Source organism: Lasioglossum baleicum, chromosome 5 (genome assembly GCF_051020765.1).
Source record: "Lasioglossum baleicum chromosome 5, iyLasBale1, whole genome shotgun sequence".
NCBI lineage: Eukaryota > Metazoa > Arthropoda > Insecta > Hymenoptera > Halictidae > Lasioglossum > Lasioglossum baleicum.
Window position 1 is genome coordinate 10,941,553 of NC_134933.1, and position 18,957 is coordinate 10,960,509.

General features: G+C 39.4%; 2 protein-coding genes across 4 annotated transcripts in view; both read right to left on the bottom strand.

Moving 5' to 3' along the window:
- Wb (wing blister) overlaps nucleotides 1–6,479 on the bottom strand; it is a 148,837-nt gene extending 142,358 nt beyond the window's left edge. Inside the window, exons 1-2 of one of the 2 annotated variants that reach the window (XM_076423592.1) lie at nucleotides 6,037–6,479; nucleotides 5,022–5,514 (exon numbers count right to left, since the gene is read on the bottom strand). In XM_076423592.1, coding sequence (XP_076279707.1) covers nucleotides 5,022–5,142 — 121 coding nt within the window. In that variant the 5' untranslated portion in view covers nucleotides 5,143–5,514; nucleotides 6,037–6,479. Of the gene's footprint in view, nucleotides 1–5,021; nucleotides 5,533–6,036 lie in introns of both variants that reach the window. The other variant, XM_076423591.1, reaches the window with a different exon arrangement.
- A 2,494-nt stretch (nucleotides 6,480–8,973) lies between these two features.
- The window catches only part of LOC143208816 (protein tipE-like), a 45,922-nt gene continuing 35,938 nt past the window's right edge, over nucleotides 8,974–18,957 (bottom strand). For both annotated transcript variants that reach the window (XM_076423656.1, XM_076423658.1), the window contains one exon: nucleotides 8,974–15,337. In XM_076423656.1, coding sequence (XP_076279771.1) covers nucleotides 15,274–15,337 — 64 coding nt within the window. In that variant the 3' untranslated portion in view covers nucleotides 8,974–15,273. The remainder of the gene's footprint in view (nucleotides 15,338–18,957) is intronic.

Genomic DNA, 18,957 nt, shown 5'->3' on the forward strand with positions numbered 1-18,957 from the left:
CCAGACACCGGGATGAGTTTGTCAAAACATTGTTCGCTCGATCTGTAGTACATTTTAATTAATTCGATTGTTCGATGCGAAGCTGAGAAACAAGTTGGCAGTAAGAAGGATCAATTCAGAACAAATCGGAAATCATTGTCGGCGAAATCAGGTGCGTAGAGTAATCATTCCTCCAGGCTTAATGAAACATGTGGACATCGTTAAGTGTCTCCAAATGAACTAATTTTCTTTCTCTATACCAATACGAACAATTTGTCACAACAAAGTAGAAGAATTATTGACTGAAATGGTTTCACAGAATCGAAATTATAGAAATTACCTCAAAACTTGCCAACAAAAAGTGCAGTTACGATGTCCACGTGGCTGATTGAGGGTTAAAGATGCAACGGAAATGGAAGCTCGACGTAATTTCGTGAAAAATGTTGAAAGTTCTATTATTTGAAAAAATCGAATTTTGTCCACGTATTCACTTGTTGTTCGTGGAGAAACAAGTCTGAAGTAAGAGGGAACAATTCAGAACAAATCTGAGATCACTGTCGGCGAAATCAGGTGCGTACAGTAATCGTTCTTCCAGGATTAACGAAACATCTGGACATCGTTAACCGTCTCCAAATGAACTAATTTTCTAAGGAGAAGCGGAACCTCTAAGAAACAGTTGGCAAGCAAGGAACGAGTCAGAACGAATCTGGAATACGAGCGAAATCACTGGCTTCTCTATAAAGGCTGCTCACGATAACAGTTTTATAACTGGACACGGTTCTCTCTGGTCGGCTGAAAAACGGCACCGGCGAACAGCAAGCATTCACATCGATTCAGCCAAGCGAACGATTAAATTCGCCCTTTCGCCGAAACTAATTAAATTAATGATCACTCCGCGGAGATAGCGGTCAGTAAATCCCTCCTGCGTCTTGATCGCCGGCCAATCTGCAAGAGGGCCGCGACTCTTCTTTTTTAATCTCGATTATGCTCCCGCGAACGCCGCGCGCGATTATCTGCTCGTTAAACGGAAAACATCGCCGTTTCGCGCGAAAATGTCGCCGACGCTTTCCGGGACCACGATCTTGGGGCTGGATTTATTAAAATATTTTTATGTCAATGTTTTAACCCTCATCCGTCCCTCATTTCACGAACTGAAAGTGTCCCTCGGTATCAAATTGACAGAGCGGTAAAAGATCGTAAATGAGGGGTAAAATACATTTTTGAAACCCATTTTCATGGGATCAACGTTGATCTTCTTACTGGACATAACATAATGATTTGCTATTTTCCTCAAAGATGAGGCAAGTACACAATAAAACAAATTTTCTCTTGTATACAAGGCGAGGTTGAATAAAGCCTGTTGACAAGATACGATCCGAGGAAAATTAATTGGCATAGCCGGCGTGTGCTTCGAATGAGAAACGATACCTTCAATTTTGAATTACGCCGATCGTAAAGATCGACGGATATTTTACATTCTGTGAATGTATCGCGTATCAAGAAACTCTCTCGCGAACGGTACCAACGGCAACAACTAATAATTTTTCGCGAGACATACGGCCGTGGCGTTGTTTTATCCATCGGATCGACCGGGCATTAATATCGGGCGTAAAAGAAAAACGATCGGTCCGATTAGAGAAGCAGGAAGCGATACATGGGCGGGCCGACGAGTGCCGGCATCGATCGTTGGATCGTTGGATCTCGGTATCTCGAAGATCCGATCGGCGCGCGGCCTGGCGAACGCGCCGCGTGTACGATCGATCGATCGATCGGACCGATCGATCGCGTTCCAGCAACCCTCGCTGAATGTTAATTATCGCATGATATTCTTATTTATCGTTTCTAGAACGCCCGACAGTTAACCGTTTACGTCTAAGCTATTAAAAGCGCCACTTTCGAAAATGTTTTTTGAAAAAAGACGTACGAAACACCGGTGGCTCGACGTGTTTTCCATGATCGATTATTTAACCAGTCGGGAGCGACGTCTGCGCATCGAGCTTACTGTAATACGTGGTTCAAAGGTGTTTCAAAGGCAATCAATTGTGTAACTGACGTGACAGCCAGAGAGTAGACCCTTTGCGTTTTATTTGAACTTGCTATAACATCATATAATTCAGGTTTATTCGCACACGTATGCGTTTTACCAATTTATTTAAAACAGTGAAAGCTAGAATAGCTTTTACGTATTATGTAATTGTTTATTATCAATGAATGTAATATAAATATGAACCGCAACGGGTTAATAATAATAGCAAATAGGTTCTGTAATTATTTTCTAACGACGCTTCTAGCCAAGAAGTCGTAAAGAATTTGTGGTCTTCACCTAGTCTGGCATTTAGAAAGACTTTAATCAAAATTGATTTTCAAGTTTGGTATACAGGGCGATGCTGTGACAAGTCACTGCTCTTTTTTAAGTAACGATAGAAAGAAATGATAGAGGAAGCTTTGAGCTTATTTTTTATGTGGATGCACCGATGCACTCGCACTTAAAATAAATTATTTATGAGAACAATGTCGAGATTTATAACTAGATTGCGGATTTTAAAAATGAGTATGTGTAATTTAAAATAGCAAAAAGTATTAGAAAAATTTAAACATACTATATTATATTATTTTCTACCTACTAAACAATTGGGAAAAAGTAAATTACCATTCCACTCCAGTTCGTTGGAATTCAGGTAAGAAATTTTTATTTTGCATAAAGCTCCGCACTCTATTTGTAACATATTTCAATTTCATCAAAATCCATAGAATTCTGTCAACGAAGTTTCTAGCCAAACAATCGCGGAAAGAATGCGTGTTGGCACAGAATGGAAAGAACTCGAATGAAATTTTTCTGCAACCAGTTGCGCGTGTGCGCCGAGCAGCAACCGGTGCTCTACGTTCTTTGTTTCTCCACGAGCTGTCGATTATTTCCACGGAGAGGAATCGATAACCTCGGGGAATGCCTTTGACAGTGGTGGAGTCGCGCGGAGGGTGCGTCCACCGCGATGCACTCTATGCTGATTCGTTGCGGTCGCCGCTAAATATAAAGCAAAGTGCTGGGAGGTGCGGAATGTCCTGACACTTAATATTCTTGGAGTAGACGAGTATTTTACGAGGGCTTGCGGGGTTCGCCGGAATTTTCAATAATATTTTAAAACACCATACACCCCGGGTGAGCCGCATCTGCCGAACGAAAATGGAGCTTGGACCTTGCGGGATGGGTATGCAAGTGTGTTAGACACTGTCTGGACCGGGCTCACCTTGGCATTTCGTCATTACCGGGGGATCGGGTGGCCCGAAGTGTGATTAAGAGAGTTTTGATCGGGAAGATGCTTGCGGAGTAAATGGGGGTCTTGATCAAGTCAGAGTAGGAAAGAATCAATTGCCTACTGTGCCAGCGAGATGTTGTTCATTAGTAGACTGACTGAATTGCAACAATCTGGAGTGAAACTGGAATTTATTTACCATCTTAACACGTTCGCTATCAGCATTTGTTTCGTTGCTTACCTTCCTTGTTCGAAAGTTTTATTAAATGCAACGTACCCAATTTTGAATTATTAAAACACTTTATCAGAAGAAAGTCACAGATTCTCTGAAAATTATGCATTCTATTATGACTTTAAACAACGAAGTGAATAACATTCATTTTACTGTTTTTAAGTGAACTGTCAAATTATGGATGTCACATATTTGTGACGGTGGTAGCGATCAGGTTAACATGTTTGATATGCTGAAAATAATATTAGATTGTCCTAAAAGTTTCTTTCACTACGTGCACGTTCTATATTGTTAGATAACATCAGCATACACAAACAACACAATCTTCTGTTCGTTACTGTTTCTTCATTCCTTAAGCTTCCCCTTTCTTAACCATGCCATTGATTTTCTTAAAAAGTACTCTGAATTTGCACTGAGCACATTAATCAAGAACGAGACGAACTTTTGGGATTAATATAATAGTATTTCATAAATCTTCCCATATATTTCCACTGTTTTAAATTACACGTACTCGTTTTTGTCATGAATGCATGAAATCTGCTGTCTATTCTTTAGTCATTCGTAGACTGCGGATCTTTATGCAAAATAAAATAATGTTTACGTTGTTGCAAGACACAGGATCAAATAAAAAATGTATTCATCATTTAATTATCTTATTAAACTGAAACTAATACACTGATGTCTTTAAATCTTTTTAATATGACCACTGCTTTAAATTGTGCGTAACCATTTTTATTATAAATGAATAAAATCCGCAGTCTAGTCATTCGGAACTAATCAAGCTTTAACTGAACAGTGGTATACAAATCAAATATGATTGTATTTACTACACTTGGACTTCGTTTTTCATGTATAATACTACGAAAATCTATGACGTTCAGGTCTCCGAACAATAAACACTTTCGGGTTCCCGACCCAACCCGATTTCGACTTCGGGAACCCGAAAATTTTTGATAACTTTTCAATGAACCGGGGATCATGGAAAATTTATCACTCACGAATAGCTGAGTTCTGTCACATATGTATCGACAAAATTCCCATTCTGGCAATCAAAAACCGAATTTCACGTTTCGGAATTGGTTTTCCGACTAATTTTAAATATACTTAATGGATGCAATTGATTTGCAAAAGGTTGAATTTGATTTGCAAAAGTGTGAAATTGATTTGCAAAAGGGTGAAATTGGTTTGTGAAAAGTGTAAGGATTTTATAAAAGTTGTTTATTACATGTACGTGTTGCTCGGTTTAAAGTCAACGAGGAACCCGTCTTCTGTTTGTTAACATGCCTTGTCTTGAATGTCTTGGCAACAGTTTGATATTATAAACTATTACAAAAGGTGAAATTGATTTGCATAAGATTGAATTTGACCTGCAAAAGGGCAAATTTGGATGCAAACACTATACCTAACATTGGTATAAAACGTTTAATAAAATTTCCCAGTTAGCTGCTATCTGTAGAAACGGAGTGCAGCCGCCCCCGCAGCGGCGAGTAGTCCGAGTGAGAGCATCTGTGAAACGAAACAAGAAAAAGAGAAAGGGAAAACGAAGAAAAAGGACTGACCGTGTTTGATGCTCTGTCTAAATCCTCGGGCGGCGTGCGCGACGTCCAGGATCCATAGAGTCAGCAGGAGGACGAGGAGGCGTCGAGACGTGAAAAGACGTCGTTGCGTTCGACCGGCCATGATTCACAGAAATATCCGCGATTCGTGATATCGGCTCCGGGGAAACAAAGGCAACCATTCACGCACACGCGAACCATATATCGACGGGAGAGCGAAATCCTCGCCTAGTCTTCGAGCCGGGACTATCGTCGCTGACCCAGCCGAGTTGTTGTTTGTTAGATCCCCTCGGATCCGCTCGCACTTTTACCCGCGCGCCTCCTCCATCCGCGATCATTTCACGTGTCGATCCTCGACGATCGTTCGAACCGTTCGAGCCGATCCCATTCTCGCGCCAAAAATCCCCGATCGATGGATCACCGCCCAGCGGAAGCACACGCGCACTCACGATCAATCCGGTCGACCAAACGAACCAACAATTTACTGGATCCTCAACTATAACCGATTATTTATCTTTGGAAGCAAACAGAACATACAATGTGGGAAAATTACAGCTGTTAAACTTTAACATTCTCCAAATATTTTACAACCATTAATTTTTAAATGGAAACTACACCGAGTTGTTATTATACTGTGAATTTTATGTATTTGTGAGAAAAATGAGAAGGTAATACTTTATCTACACCGAAGACCTGTTAATATGCTTTCTTCAAAACTCTCCTTTTAATAAATAATAACGAAAGGAATTGAACAAAATTAATAAGTTGGCTGTTATTTAATTGAATTCAGTTAGGTAACTCAGGAAATTGACTTTTATCAAATTATTGACCAACCACCGGTAGATAAAGTATAAACAGGTATCTTTTGCATTCTAATAAACACTTGCGAAAGCGTAACACAGGAGAAACGGAATAAAACCATCAAAAATTTGATCTCCACCAATTTAAATACAATTTGACACAACAAAGTAAAAGGATTATTGACAGAATAGTTTAACGAAATGATGATAGCAATTACCACAAAAAGCACAGTTACGGTGCCCACGTGATCGAGGGTTGAAGATACGCGATTACAAGAAAATCGAAACTCGACGTAGTTTGATAAAAAAAACGTTGGAAGTGCTGTTAGAAAAAATGGAATGACGCCTTCATCCCTTATTAGATAACGACGTGATTCGTCGAATCGAATTTTGTCCACGTGTTCACTTGTTGGTCGTGGTTTACGCTGTGCCGGTGTTTTGGAAATCGTTCCCGGTGAACGGAAACGTCGCCGTCGCGTGATGTCGGTTTCGTTCTTTTTATCTCGGAGTTCGTTTCGCACAAACACACTCGAAAATTACACAACCGAGAGAGAACAGGTCCCGAGACGCGACCGTGGCCAGACCGAACCGTTCCGAAAGGAAATCGGGACATACAACGGGAAACACGAACGGTTTGAGCGCCGCAAGCGAACTGAACCGAAGTGTCGAGCCACCACCACCGGGAACGGCTCTTTGTCCACCCCACCTCAAACTCTGAAGCGCACTCTGTTGCGCCACCCTCGCACCACCCCCGCAGCTTTGACAGGTAGAACGACTACCTGACGTACACGGCCGACCATGTGCGACACCCCCTGGCCACGGAAACTGCTTTTTTCTTTGCGAAAATGCGATTTTTCATGATTAACACAAACCTACCGAGTCTCTAAAGTAACTGATACATTAGGGTGGCTATTACTTTCTATTATGCCCACCAGAGTTATTCCAAATAATTAAAAAAAAAACCTGTGTGAAGTTGCAGATCTGGACAGGCTGTGTTTTTTATGTCCTATTACCTTTTTCGTAAAAAAACAGGTTTCGAAAAGATTGAGAAGAACGTCGGACTAAAATCTAAAAATTTGCATGATTTATAAAGAAAGTCCAATGTAGGCGCTGTCCAAGAAGAAGAAGATTAATCTTGATCTGGAAGCAGTGGATTGAAAAGTATATAAACGATTTAATTTTCGAAGGTTTCGATGGAAAGAGTAGATATGTAAATTTATTGAAACAACGCTGTGCTACCAGACTACCATAATTTGTATTATCTTCTGAAAGATTGGGGCAGGTATACATTGTCATTAGGTGCTTTATGCATCAAACTTGACCGTTCAGGATTTATGCGAAGCAATTTTGGGATAATGAAAACAGTTGCCTGATTAGTATAAGCTATCCCATATTTCTAGGCAAAATGTAACAAGTATTCTGAAGATTGATGAAGGTTAAACATCGATGAATGATAAATGTAATCGTTCTATTATTCTTCCTAACGAATTAACTGCTTGTACATATTTCTATAATAACATGTTCTAACTTATAACTTTTCTGAAAAATTGGTCAGACTGTGGCAATTTAAGGAATACAAAAATTATGTGTTTTGGAGTAGAGATAGAGTCCGCTGCCGCACTAACACCAACGAGATACATACTGTGAAAGACTGCCAGCTTTACGGGAGATCGTGTCACTCGAATAATTCGGTGTTTCATTACGCCGTCTAGGATATACCGTGGCTGAAGTAAGAAACAGAAGGCCACCGTCGGTATCTCGTCGGCAACACAGACTTAAAGTCCATGTCGGCAATGTCATGTAGTTCACTAGCTGTTTATATCTCGTCGGTGCTGGCCGTTCCATTTCGACCGACGAGAATCTCGTCGGTGCCATTTCGATAGAGTCCGCTAATAACTTTTGATCTGGTCATCGACGAGACTGCTAGCCCCTGTGTTATTCAGCGGGACCAGTAAGTGGGCGCGAGTGGGCGCGGGGATAACGTGAAGTTTACAGTGATCTGATATACCACATCGCTAAAAGTTCTAAATAGTGCCAAAATAGTGTCAAAACATCGTCCGAAATATGGCGGAGAATGTAACATCTAATAATAATCGATATGGTTTCGCGATAATTCGCATTCTCACCGACCATCGCGACGAGAATCTCCTCAAGTCCTCAGTGGTCTTCTTTACCGACAAAATGCCGTTGATGGCCTTCTGTTTCTCTGGATGGAGCCAGAATATATCCTAGAGGGCGTAAGAAACACCGAAATATTCGGGCGACATGAACTCCCATAAGGATGGCAGTCTTGAATAGTACCAGAGAGGAAATGAGAGTGCTCACGCCCGGGATTTGGCCGTGCCACTTCTGTCTCCACATCATGTTTAGCCTGGAACAGCTCCTACATCATCTTTAGCATGAAACAGAACCTACACCATCTTTAGCAGGAAACAGAACCCATTTTACTGTTATTAAATCTGTGTAATGGATCAAAACTAGCTTCAACCACCGATCAGATACTATTATTTAATAGTTAATATCATTTAATAGTATCTGATCGGTGGTTGAAGCTAGTTTTGATCCATTACACAGATTTAATAACAGTAAAATGGGTTCTGTTTCCTGCTAAAGATGGTGTAGGTTCTGTTCCATGCTAAAGATGATGCAGGAGCTGTTCCAGGCTAAAGATGATGTGGAGACAAAAGTGGCACGGCCAAACCCCGGGCGTGAGCACTCTCATTTCCTCTCTGATAGTACCTCGTCGGTGATCTCGTCGGTGACGAAACCTCATATGGTGATTTATCTACTCCTATACTTCGTCCGTGCTTTCAGAGCTTTTCAAACATTTAAGTGTAGAATTGTATATGCGCGCCCTCTATCGTAGAAATTGAAATTGTATAAATTGCAGATTGACTAACGAGTCACTAGAATTATCGATAGATGGCATCTGATGAAAATCTGCAGTTAGCAAAAATTCACTTACTGGGTAGTTAATGAATAAAAAAAAAAAAACTAATTAGTACACACCATGACGTTTCACATGTTAATCAATATCATGTCAGATTGTCGATTCGAAACGAAAGAAACCAAAACTAACCGGAGCGTAGTCTACTTTAAAACGAGCAAGTATTTCGCTAGAAGGGAGAGGATCGAATTAATAGATAAATCATATGTTTTGAGTGAAATATGTATGTATATATATCTCGTGAAAAAGCTTTGACAACATTTTATTGTTAACCGCAGAAAAAGCCATATACACTTTCACACGAAATCGATCATAGTTTATAATAATATCGAAAATTTATAAGTGAATGTTGTACATAAATATAAAGACGACGATATTGCACGTTCTCGCGTGCCAAAACTGTACAAAAATTATGTCGAACATCTTTCGCAAACGCTCGTTGAACAACTTATTACTCAGTGATTGTGGCATTTTTATATATCCTTCGTCCCTCGTCATTCTATTGTTTTTCATTTTATTTTGTTCTCTTTCGTTCGTTCTTGTTCACGTTCTCTTTTTTGCTTTACTATTTTTTTCGTATCTCTTCTTGCATCGGTAAAATGACATACTACTTGCGTTCTGGAGGTGCGTGTACAAGTTCACAGAGCTTTTCTTTGACTTCACATGAGATGCGATATATTTAAAATCGATAATCAAATACACGGCCGGAGCGGGTGGAAGGAACGATTTTTTGGTGTTTTTTTTTACGCCTCTATAAATCTATCTATTCTATGTACTTTTAGCCGCGACGGTCAAGTGCCATATATATATATGTATATATATATATATATATATTTATTCATTTATTTTATTTATTTATTCATATAATTTATTTATTTATTTTTTTGTATTTTACTCGGTACTTCGAACGCAGCACGCACATTCGTTTCTTCCTCAATTTCTTACTTCCATTTTTTATATCGCGAATTATTCTTGATTAACAACAGCGATTACATATTTAGACGTTGCGTGCTCCATTGTAAATTTCTATTCATTATATAATGTTTATATATGTATTTATATAATATACCTCTTCTCTAGAATTCCTTTGCAGTGATGTCGTTAATGCGATTAATCGTTTCCTCGTTTCATTCTTTTTTCAGATCCATTCATTTCTTTTATTCATATTGCTCTACCTTCATCGTGAGAATCTCCGATACATTTGACCAACATCTTGTTTTCTCCTCTGTGGTTTCATTTCATTAATTTTTCTTTATTATTACTATTATTATTATTGTTATTATTATTAATATTATTATTATTTATTATTATTATTAACCCCTAAATCGATTCGTTCGACATTATCGACATGTCAATTATGCATTTATCATGTTAATACTTATTAAATATTTTTTTAATTATTGTAGATCACAGACAACTTGTTCTTAATCCATAAAAACAATTCAATTATTATTTTCTTCCATAGGTTCTCAATGTGTGTTTCTCGCATGTATGCGTTCCGTGTACGTGCGCGCATGTTCGCATTGTGAAGATGTGTAACAAATCTGTGTATTATACGCTATGTATATGTGTTTTTCCCACGTGTCGTGTTTTCTTTTCTCTTTTCTCTTTTTTGTACGTGAAGTGAACCGCAAATTGTAAAATGGCGGGAGATCGCGTGATGAATGAGATCCTGTTCTCACAAACGTTACGATACTATGATTCAATTATCCTTTAACGTTATTATCGTCGGGTCAAGAACCAAATTGCTGTTAACGATACCGTAGAAATTATGAACAGCTCTAAAATTATAAACATTTTATACATAATACAATTATCAATTCGACGTCTCCTCTATTTCCAATTTGTCTCCAATTTTTTATTTAGAACTGGAGATTAGACTACGTGGATTTTCGCACTCTGAATCAGTATAGTACATCAATTTCGTGTAGCTTTTGTCGATCCAGATTTGTTGTACAACTTTCGGAAAGCTATTTTCAAACTTTCGCCAACTCGTTCAATAATTATTCCTGATTCAAACATCGAAAGTGATTAATAAATAATTTGCAAAACGGCGATCATGCATAGACATCCGCGGTGTGGCTACGTTTAATCAAGCAATGAAACAACTCTGTTAGTGAAAAAAGTTGATATAAACAATTGGAACCTTAAATTGACTATGTATCAGGTCATCCCAATAAATAATGCAATTTTCTCACATTTTCAGCAGATGAAGTACAAAAACAATATTACAACCATTAGCAGTGAATATTTTCCTTCAATTTATACAATTCATAGAACAATAACAGGGTGATTCTGGGTATTGGAAGAATTAATTTACTGCTTTTTTTAAATTGAAAATAGAAATATAGAATAGAATATAGAAAGCGGATCTTTATGCATTTACAGCAAAATTGACTAGATGAAATTCAAAATTGTTGAAAACTTTTCAAAATTGAAGATGTGATATATGATTTCTCCTCTATTAAAATCATATATAGAGAAGAAATAAGATTCAATTTAGTTTCTATTTCTTACAATCGATGCAGACAATTTTTATTTTGCATACAGATCCGCAGTCTAGTCATAATACATCCTAACTTCCTATGACCTTATTTTTTCTGTGGATGCACCGGTGCACCTGCCAGGTGTAACTGCACTTCATTCTTTAATGCGACCCAATAACATCTACTTTTTTTGAGATGGGAAGAAATGTTCCAGGCAAAAGTTCTTTACCCATTACTTGGTGTATATAACATTTTTTTCAGGTGGAGGTGCCTATAGGAAATTTGAATGTCAATTTAGTTTTTTTTTTAGCCAATTTCAACGATATAGTCATTCAAAGTCATCCAAGGTCATTGAAGGTCAGAAACGTAAAAAAGGACGAAAAATAGTGGTTGGAAAGAAAGTTTGTAGCGTTTTCAAATTAAGAATCGAAGATAAAATTAAGTTATTTATTCATATATTTATTCGATAACACGAGAAGTTGCCTCGAAAATAGGAAAAGTAATAGAATAGAATGGAAAATATGTTATTGAATAAATCTATGAATAAATATCTGAATTTTAGCTTTCAATTTTAATTTACAAACACTACGAACTTTCGTTCCAACCCAAATAAACATAAACAATATAAGTAATGGGATATTCTCTTCAGGTGGTTTGTCTTAGGTGACCCACCCTGTATAGAGGACTGATGAAATTCAACCGAAAATTCGCATTATTTATGTGGATGGGCGAACATTAAACGAGAGCATCGGAAGCGCCTACGTAATGTACGTGTCTCGAAAGAGCCGCCAATTTCTCGAGCCATCAATTTTTCCCATCGATCTCAGGGGTGAAGGTTTGCCAGTTCTGCGGCACTCGTATCGATTCGCGCGCACCAACCAGATTGCGAAAAACCACTGTTATACCCGTTTCATCAGCTGCGCAAGTTGCGCCCGACTCCTTTACGTAACCTCGAGCTTCCGAATTTTTCGACTCGCACTCCTCCTACCTCTACAACCTCGAATATCACACACGCTCTCTACCACATTCTTCATTAAACCGAGGAAATAACGCAAAGCACAGAAATAACGACTTTCCGCTTAGTCGCTAACGACAAACTTGACCCGAACGGTCCTCGGACCTCTCCGAATTTCTGCAGTTTACACTGACTCCACGTGACGAGGCTGATTTGTGTTCTTCGTCAAATCTTGCGGCGATAAATCGTTCAAAATGAATGCTCAGTTATTCGTGAACATTTCAGGATGCGAGTTGCATCCTTTGAGCCTTGATGAAGTTGGATGCAACGTTGGTAAAATGTTCCTCAGAACACAGCTTACACTCGCGAGCTTCAATGAACAGTTAATGCGAATCCCGAAAGTTCATTTTGAATGAGAGTTCGTCAAGGTTCATTTTGAGCGAGAGTTACAAACTATCCAGATCCTGAGTTTCTAGTAGTCGGTAGAACTTATTCGTTCGCGTCTCGATCAACATCAATCTCAAAGAAATATGTGAACAACGTCGAAAGGATGTCGAGAAATTGTCGAAAGGACTCGCCCGGCGAGAGTTAACATTGTAAACAACTACTGGACAAAACACTGAAGCGTTATTACAGTGACAGTTCAATAGAGAACGGATTGAACCTGAAATGTTTCTCGCAGCACTGTAACCAGCGTTTTCAATTACAATTCAAGTGTAATATTTAGTAAATGGATATTCAAAACTGTAACGAATACAAAAGCTTACAATACTGTTTCGCGTTAATAGTAAATAGCGGTAGGTTACGAAATGTTCTTTTATTACCTAGATGTATACGTGTATATATAATGTATATATATATCAGTATCAATTCCATTAACTTCGACAACTCAGGAGAGAATACAACATATTTCACAAGAGCAATGAGAAGATTCTTGTTTAAACACAAATCAGCCACCTGTTTTTAGAACGATCTCTAGTCTCCATCTTGATTATTCTTCCCTATAAAAACACGCGGGAGGTTGAGGGGTGGAGAAGGGGTATGTATCGCTCGGCAAGTGGGATTTTCGATTGAACGAGCGCGCGAGCATCATCCCCCTCCACACCGTGAAGAACCCTCGATCAGAAACGGTGAGAACAGAGACGTGTGTGTCGGTGCCTGGTACAATGTGTCCGGTCGTCTACGATGCACGTGGCGAACTGTGGCGTGTCTCGAATGCGTCATGATCACACAGCAAGCAGATTAACCTTAGCGATACATGGTAATTGGTAACGGTATTTCTTCTTAAGATTAGTGAATTTTACGCGTTTTCATTAAGCTATCTAGTCGACGCGATCGTTCGACATCTCTCCTCTTCTAGCGGGCATCATCTTCGTGATCTTCTTCACCTGAGTGCTCCTCGACCAGTGAACCAGAGTCATTAACACTTGCGTGTGTGTATGTATGCATGTATGTATGTATGTATGTTTGCGTATGTTTGATCGCTACGGAAAGGAGCGTTGTGTGTATTACATAGCTCTGCTAAATCGGAATCGGCAGGAATGCGTTCGCGCGACTTTCACCGCGACGGGTGGAGCTGGTTTTTGTGGAAGTTTCTCGCTGGCTGTGTGTGTGCGCGTTCTTCGGTCGCGATCGAATCGATTCGACGCTGAAGGTACGAGGGCGGGAGCCGTTCCGCTAATAATCACGCGAAAAGCTTTTTATTCGCGAATAGAACTGCTCGAAAGAACGCTAGGAAATTCGTCTACTCGTCGCAGTGACTCGAAGCGATCGTCCGTCGGATAGTATAGAATGTGGCTGACAGAGTTTGGACCTGCTACAGGAAGCCTGGATAAAAACGGGCCGAGAATTTGCAAGGTTACAGGCATTGTTATACGATGTAGCTTAGGAGCTGTTCGACAGAGTGTCGTCGCGCATGTATTGGGTCTCACTCGCGGTCAGCCAATCTTATACGTCTATGATCGTGGACAATGTTTGGACGTAAAGCGAGTTTCATCTTTTTCTTTTGCGGTGATAGTTAGAATGTTTTTGTTTTGAACGTTCCCCTTCGTTCGAACAATTCCGAAAAGAAAAAAGCGCTTCCGAATTGGCCTCCTCGCGGTTTTCGCGGGTCTCGAACAGCGCCAGGGTTCTGTCTAACGAGAGTCTCCTTCGATGTTCGCCGGAAGCAAGTAGCCTTTAGGAGACGACGAGAATCTGGCATCGGAATATCGGCAACGAATCTAAATACAATATTTCCTGTTTGGATCACCGCCAAACGAGCCGATCGTGTTTCGATCGGTCTCAAGATGGACGAGCGAGTCCTCGACGGATTTGATCGATCGGCGGAACTTCTCGGGGGTTGTTCTCGCCATTTCAAAGACGGTCGTGTAGCACGGGCGGTTATCGAGTAGAAAAAAGTCTGTCACAAAATATCGTTATATCTCTATGGATGATAATTAGCGCGCGTACGGGGACAGTTATGCGACAGCGGTGCGGCATTTTTATATTTTCTTTAAATACTAGTTTCTCTTTTTTCCTTATATTTTTCCTTTGTTCGCGTTCGGATGACGATCTCTGGATCACTTCTTCCCGGTCTCTTTTTTTATTTTCTTACTCTCGGTTAATTTTTGCTCGAGGAGAGAACGCCGTTCTGGACTTTTATTTGGACGCAAATCGACGCCCGTTTTCCCGCATGAGTACCATGCCGTTTTTTTTTTTTTTTGAGCATCGTGTTTCTTTATCTCTGGTTCAGTCCGTGATAATTCCTGTAGCTACGTTAGTTTTTCTAGAGTTCGCGTTTATTATATACTTGGTTTTCCTTGATCGCCCGCACCCCCCTAACCCCTCAATTCGTTCTCCTTGTTAGTTGCTGAGAGAATATTGGCTGTTCGGTAACTTTAATAGGCTCCGTAGAACCTTAACCCCTAACCCCTCTTCCTTCTTCTTCTTCTTCTTCTTCTGCTCTTCGTTTCTATCTAGCTCTCTCTTCATCTTCTCCGTTCCTTCGTTTTCTCTCCCGTTCCCGTTCTTGGGTCACTTTAGTGAGGTTTCCACGAGATGTTGTTCAGACCTTGAAAGTGCCGCTTCAGACTGCTGCCGTCGGCCCAGGAAGAGTTGAGATACTCGTCGTCATCGGCTTGCTCGAGTTTCTGAAACAAGCGTATCGGTACTGGTCAATAGAGCGTGATCAATTTTCAGCGAGTCTCGCTGCTGAAACAACTTTTTATTATAACAGTTACGGTACGTCGATAAAAGTTCATTGATTCCTGTTTACATGATCTTTTACTTCTTAGAGCTGGACAGCGGATTTGTGATGCATTTATGGCAAAATCGAGTGGGTGTAATTTGAAACATTAAATAGATTAGACGAATTTAAAAAATACTATTATCTTATTTTCAACCTATTAAATATATTATGAAAGTAAATAAACGTCTGTTTCACTTCAGTTTGTTGCAATTCAAATACAAATTTTTTATTTTGCATATTAGATCCGCCGTCTACTTATAACAGTAACGTTAACAGAGTTGGACAAAAATTTTATTTAAGTAAAAATTTTTGCCCAACTCTGAACGTTAATCCGATAAAATAGCAGTGATTCCTATTTGCATTATCTATGAGTTTTAGCGAAGTGTCAACTTCAACGACAAATGACTTGAATTCTGAATCGTGGATAGTCACTCGAAGAACAGGTTCACTAACTATCGCGTTAGTGAAATCGGAAGAGGGAGGTGTGAATATACTATGCAATGCACTGTATGCATGTAGCGGGTTGCAAATTTAATGGGTCCAACACCGACATAGTTAAACGGACCCATTGACTATTGTGACACACTTGGAAGTTTATGACACGTTAATCGCTATTGATTTGGGGCTAGAACGCTAGAAGTACGCGCGTTTGTTAGAAACGTGTATTCATGGCCTGGACTCCAATATTAATTTAGCAACATAATTTGTGCATACTAGTTCGAAAATTGTCCAAATCTGACTGGCATGTTTATTCAAATTGATTTATAAACTGCTAATTTGTCAATTCAGAATTAACACTAGACCTATCGAGTTTCAAAAATGGCTGATTTTAAAAGTTATAAAGTTATAAATAAACTTATAAAGATGACATCATAGAATTTGTATCGATTTCCTGTGATTTTTATCATAATATGTGCTTTGATACAAAAATGTGTATGATCATCTCCATTGAAATCATCATTATAATTTCAACAATTGTAAAATACAAAACCAGAAACCGGTGGTAGGTTTACTGTTAAAATAGATCTGACCGCCTCCCGAATAAAATCAACGGAAAAATTCGATATTTCATAAGCAGGAGGAGATTGTTCAAACACAAATCAGCTACCTGTTTTTCTCTAAAATTTGTGCACATACTTCTTCGAAAATAGTTGAAATTCAAGGATAAATGTTTACTCAAATTATTAAAAGTTTCTAATTTGTCGATTTTGTTCTTGAAGGTGAGACCGAAGTGATCCCGACTTAAAATGGATCTGCCCACCTCCCGAATAAAATCAATGAAAGCAACGGGAGCAAGCAGGGATCGGAACAGCAGCTGGGACACGAAACGATTACTAGATTTGTAGTTGAAGGGGCAACATCAGATGCCTTAATGTTTATCAGGCGCATGCTCTACTTGCCGCTCGCATCGAAACCAATCCAACGTGAAGCGGCAGGGTGTTATTGATCAAAGTGTACACGTTGTTCGGTGTCGAAAATCATGAAAATTGTGGGCGGCATCGATTGTTTATTCGATACCCAGACTCGTGATACGGTGTTCGATATTCTTCGTGAACGTCGCCTGGGAACGAATATCAATAAAATGGTAGTTCACATTGATCAAATAAATCTATGCGAATCTACAGGGTGTCTCAAAATTAGGTCCGGAGCCGAAAATGGGAGGTTCCTGAGATCATTTCAAGCGACATTTTCCTTTGAAAAAATGTCGTCCGCGGCTTCGTTAACGAGTTATTAACGAAAAACACGGACCAATCAGAGCGCGAGCTAGACGCGTGCAGCCCGGCGCGCCGGCAGCCGAGTGTCGGTGGCACGCCGCGATGTCGTAACGAACAAAAGTTTCTCGATGATGTGAATCCTCGCCAATTTCGATAAGCTTTGGATATGTTGTCAATACCATGATTCTGAACAACATTTCCCTTTACAGTTTCTGTCGATCGGCTTTAGTTTACGACATTATTGTAAAAATTTGTAATTGTAAATCGATCGATGTACTATTTCCTGTCCGATTTCGATAAGCTTTGGATATGTTGTCAAGACCATGATTCTGAACAACATTTCCCTTGACGGTTTTTGTCGATCGGCTTTAGTTTACGATATTATTGTAAAAATTTGTAATTGTAAATCGATCGATGTACTATTTCCTGTCCGATTTCGATAAGCTTTGGATATGTTGTCAAGACCATGATTCTGAACAACATTTCCCTTGACGGTTTTTGTCGATCGGCTTTAGTTTACGATATTATTGTAAAAATTTGTAATTGTAAATCGATCGATGTACATACTATCTCCTCGCCGATGTCGATGAGCTTCATTTCAAAGGAAAAAGATATTTAAAACATCGAATTTATAACATATTTCAAAGTCATCGAAATCGGTGAGGACCCACATCATCGGCAACTTTACCCGAACGATAGAAGAAGCACAAACTTATTGAATCAAAAACTCACTTATTCAGCCGTAAATCCATTTGACTACCACATACAACCACCACACTTTTACATAATTGTTGAACTCGTAGCACACTTTTATAACTCGTATCGATATCGAACGAAATTACTTACTCCGACGCGGAAAGAGTTCGATGCTCTTCGCGATGCCGCGCGAAACTGTGCTCTCCCAGCGTACAATGTATTCGATGAAGGCGTCGTTTAAAACAAATGAAATCGTTCCCAAGGAGATATTGATTTTTCGAGAATCATATGATTCTCGAAAACACCGATTCGAAGATTATGTAAAAGTGTGGTGGTTGTATGTGGTAGTCAAATGGATTTACGGCTGAATAAGTGAGTTTTTGATTCAATAAGTTTGTGCTTCTTCTATCGTTCGGGTAAAGTTGCCGATGATGTGGGTCCTCACCGATTTCGATGACTTTGAAATATGTTATAAATTCGATGTTTTAAATATCTTTTTCCTTTGAAATGAAGCTCATCGACATCGGCGAGGAGATAGTATGTACATCGATCGATTTACAATTACAAATTTTTACAATAATATCGTAAACTAAAGCCGATCGACAAAAACCGTCAAGGGAAATGTTGTTCAGAATCATGGTCTTGACAACATATCCAAAGCTTATCGAAATCGGACAGGAAATAGTACATCGATCGATTTACAATTACAAATTTTTACAATAATATCGTAAACTAAAGCCGATCGACAAAAACCGTCAAGGGAAATGTTGTTCAGAATCATGGTCTTGACAACATATCCAAAGCTTATCGAAATCGGACAGGAAATAGTACATCGATCGATTTACAATTACAAATTTTTACAATAATGTCGTAAACTAAAGCCGATCGACAGAAACTGTGAAGGGAAATGTTGTTCAGAATCATGGTATTGACAACATATCCAAAGCTTATCGAAATTGGTGAGGATTCACATCATCGAGAAACTTTTGTTCGTTACGACATCGCGGCGTGCCACCGACACTCGGCTGCCGGCGCGCCGGGCTGCACGCGTCTAGCTCGCGCTCTGATTGGTCCGTGTTTTTCGTTAATAACTCGTTAACGAAGCCGCGGA